The sequence below is a fragment of the Tamandua tetradactyla genome, chromosome 14 (assembly GCF_023851605.1).
Source record: "Tamandua tetradactyla isolate mTamTet1 chromosome 14, mTamTet1.pri, whole genome shotgun sequence".
Taxonomy (NCBI): Eukaryota; Metazoa; Chordata; class Mammalia; order Pilosa; family Myrmecophagidae; genus Tamandua; species Tamandua tetradactyla.
Window position 1 is genome coordinate 41,051,945 of NC_135340.1, and position 2,922 is coordinate 41,054,866.

Genomic DNA, 2,922 nt, shown 5'->3' on the forward strand with positions numbered 1-2,922 from the left:
GTTAAATACCCAAGTTCTGGCTTTTAAAATCTGTCTTCCATCTAAAACCAGCAGTCAATTTTGTCAGATTCTTTGCCACTTTAAAACAAGGATCACCTTCCTTCCAGTGTGCAATAGCACATGCATCATTTCTGCCTAAAGCCTTATCAGAGGTATCTTTAGAATACACATTTCTACCAACCATTTCTTCAAAGCATTCTGGGCCTTCTCTATCTAGCTCCTCAAAACTCTTCCAGAATCTTCCCCTTATCTATTTAAAAATCCGTTCAGATTTCTAGGGATTCATACCTCTGCATGTTGCCACCGAAAACAAATTCAGGGAAATCAGATCCCTGATATATTTTCCATGAGAAGATGAAATTAGGAAGTTGGTTTTTGACAAAGGAAAGTCATATAGCTTCTGTACTGGATAATTTATTTTTAATTTTATACAAGCCCATGAGGACTACCAATCCAAAAATTTTATGAAAAAAATCTTCAAAAATTATGTCCTATACCTAGTATTCCTTTTGAAAATGTCTGTATAGTTGAAATGTTAAGGAAAACACACAAAGCCACTGTTATCTACAGGGACACTACAGCATTACAACATTAAAAGTCAATGTTGGTAAGTAACATTACAGAATTACATTTTTTGTTGCTTAAGCATATGTTTTAAAGGCATAACTAACAACTTACTATAAAATATGTCCATTTATTTTGAACATTTAAATATGTTAAGTAATATATTTTACTGAGATGTAACTAGTCAAATTATCCTTAAAATTTTCTTACTTGAGTCTATTGCACTATCAGGTGAATTTAAGATAAGAAACTAGCATGTTTATCAAGTCCTAATTCTGTGTTACATGCTAGCCAGGAACTATATGCAGCCAGAGACTATCACAGACTATCCCTGCCCATGCTCAAAAGACAAAAGATGTAAAAAACTTACAAAATTAATTTAATTTTTACCTATGTCTATCATGGTATCATGGTAAGGGAGAGATTTAAAACCAGCAAAAGTTTGTTTTTCTGTGAGCAGTGCTCTAAACTCTGAGTATATGGCCAAGAAAAAGTAGACTATATTCTCTTCTTAAATTATGATTCTTTAGGAAACTGTCTCCATGTCCATTACCTTTTCTTCATTCTTAAAAAAGAACACATTTTAAAGTAGTCATAACTGATAACAGTGTGTCTCTTGACCTTGCAGATTGCTGGCCCAATGAATGTCTCCAAAGCAGTTGCCAGCATGGCTTTTGTAAGAGAATTTATACTCACAGGTTTCTCTTGTGAGTGGCAAATTCAGGCCCTCCTCTTCTCACTCTTCACTGCAACCTATGCTCTCACCATAACAGGGAATGGGGCCATTGTCTGTGCACTGTGGTGTGACCAGCGACTTCACACCCCTATGTACATGTTCCTGGGGAATTTCTCTTTTCTAGAGATCTGGTATGTTTCTTCAACAGTGCCCAAGATGTTGGTCAACTTCCTGTCAGAGAGTAAGACAATCTCCTTCACTGGCTGTTTCCTGCAATTCTATTTCTTTTTCTCCTTGGGCACAACTGAATGCTTCCTACTAGCTGTCATGGCCTTTGATCAGTACTTTGCCATCTGCCATCCCTTGCACTACCCTAAAATCATGACAGGGCAGTTCTGTGCCAAACTAGTCATCACCTGTTGGTTTTGTGGCTTTCTGTGGTTCTTGATCCCCATTGTTCTCAACTCTCAATTGCCCTTCTGTGGTCTGAATGTTATTGACCATCTTGTATGTGACCCAGGGCCCCTATTTGCATTGGCATGTGCCTCTGCTCCAACAACCCAATTGCTTTGTTACACTCTAAGCTCATTAGTTATCTTTGGTAACTTCCTATTCATCCTTGGGTCTTATACTCTTGTCTTATTAGCTGTGTTGCGTGTGCCTTCAGCCACTGGGAGGCGTAAGGCCTTCTCCACCTGTGGGTCTCATTTGGCTGTGGTATCCCTCTTCTATGGCTCCCTGATGGTCATGTATGTGAGTCCGGGACTTGGCCATTCTGTTGGAATGCAAAAAATTGCAACTTTGTTCTATGCTATGGTGACCCCACTCTTAACCCCCTCATCTACAGCCTGAGGAATAAGGAGATAAAAGCAGCACTGAGGAAAGTTCTGGGGATTTCGAGTATAATCTGAGACATATTAGATAAGTCTTCCACAATTAGATCAGTTTAGTCTAACAATAATAAATGTTCAATTATCTAAATCTTCAAATATGGCTCTAATAACATTGACTACATCAGCTTATAAAATTAAGCATGTATGGGACTACTTGCAATCATAAAATGGCCATATTATATAGATAAATGTAACTGTTGGGATCCTCTTTGGCACTTAGACTATGTATTAATGAAGGAATGCTCACATATGAGTGTTTTTTGGATAGTTTTCATATGGCTAATCTATAATAAAAATTCCTATATTTTATTTGATAATTTAAATTTATAGATCAGGAAGCAGTAAAATTTTAACTTTGTTTTGGTTTATAGGTTGTAAATAAAAGAAGGAAAATATCTATGTATTTTCTGATTGTGGTTCTTATCAGACTTGACTCTATTATTTTGACAATATGGTCATTCCTGTTGAACAAACCCTTAGAATAATTATTTGAAATTTCTATGGGATAATAATATTCTAGTATAATGGTATCAGCCTGTGCGGATTTGAAAGGATGTACACCCCCTAGAAAAGTCATTTCTAATCAAAATCCCATTTCATAAAGGTAGAATAATCCCTATTCAATACTGTATGTTTGAAACTGTAATCAGATCATCTCCCGGGATGAAGTGATTTAGTCAAGAGTGGTTGTTAAACTGGATTAGGTGATGACATGTCTCCACCCATTTGGATGGAATTTGTTTGGTTTACTGGAATCCCATAAAAGAAGAAACGTTTTGGAGAATGAAA

The 2,922-nt window shown here is 36.5% G+C and overlaps 1 protein-coding gene across 1 annotated transcript; it reads left to right on the top strand.

The window, feature by feature from the left end:
- Positions 1 to 1,204: 1,204 nt before the first annotated feature.
- Positions 1,205 to 2,092, top strand: LOC143655006 (olfactory receptor 11H12-like). The gene has a single exon (XM_077126589.1). It carries the CDS (start codon positions 1,205 to 1,207, stop codon positions 2,090 to 2,092), a length of 888 nt encoding a protein of 295 aa, XP_076982704.1.
- The last annotated feature ends 830 nt before the right edge of the window (positions 2,093 to 2,922 follow it).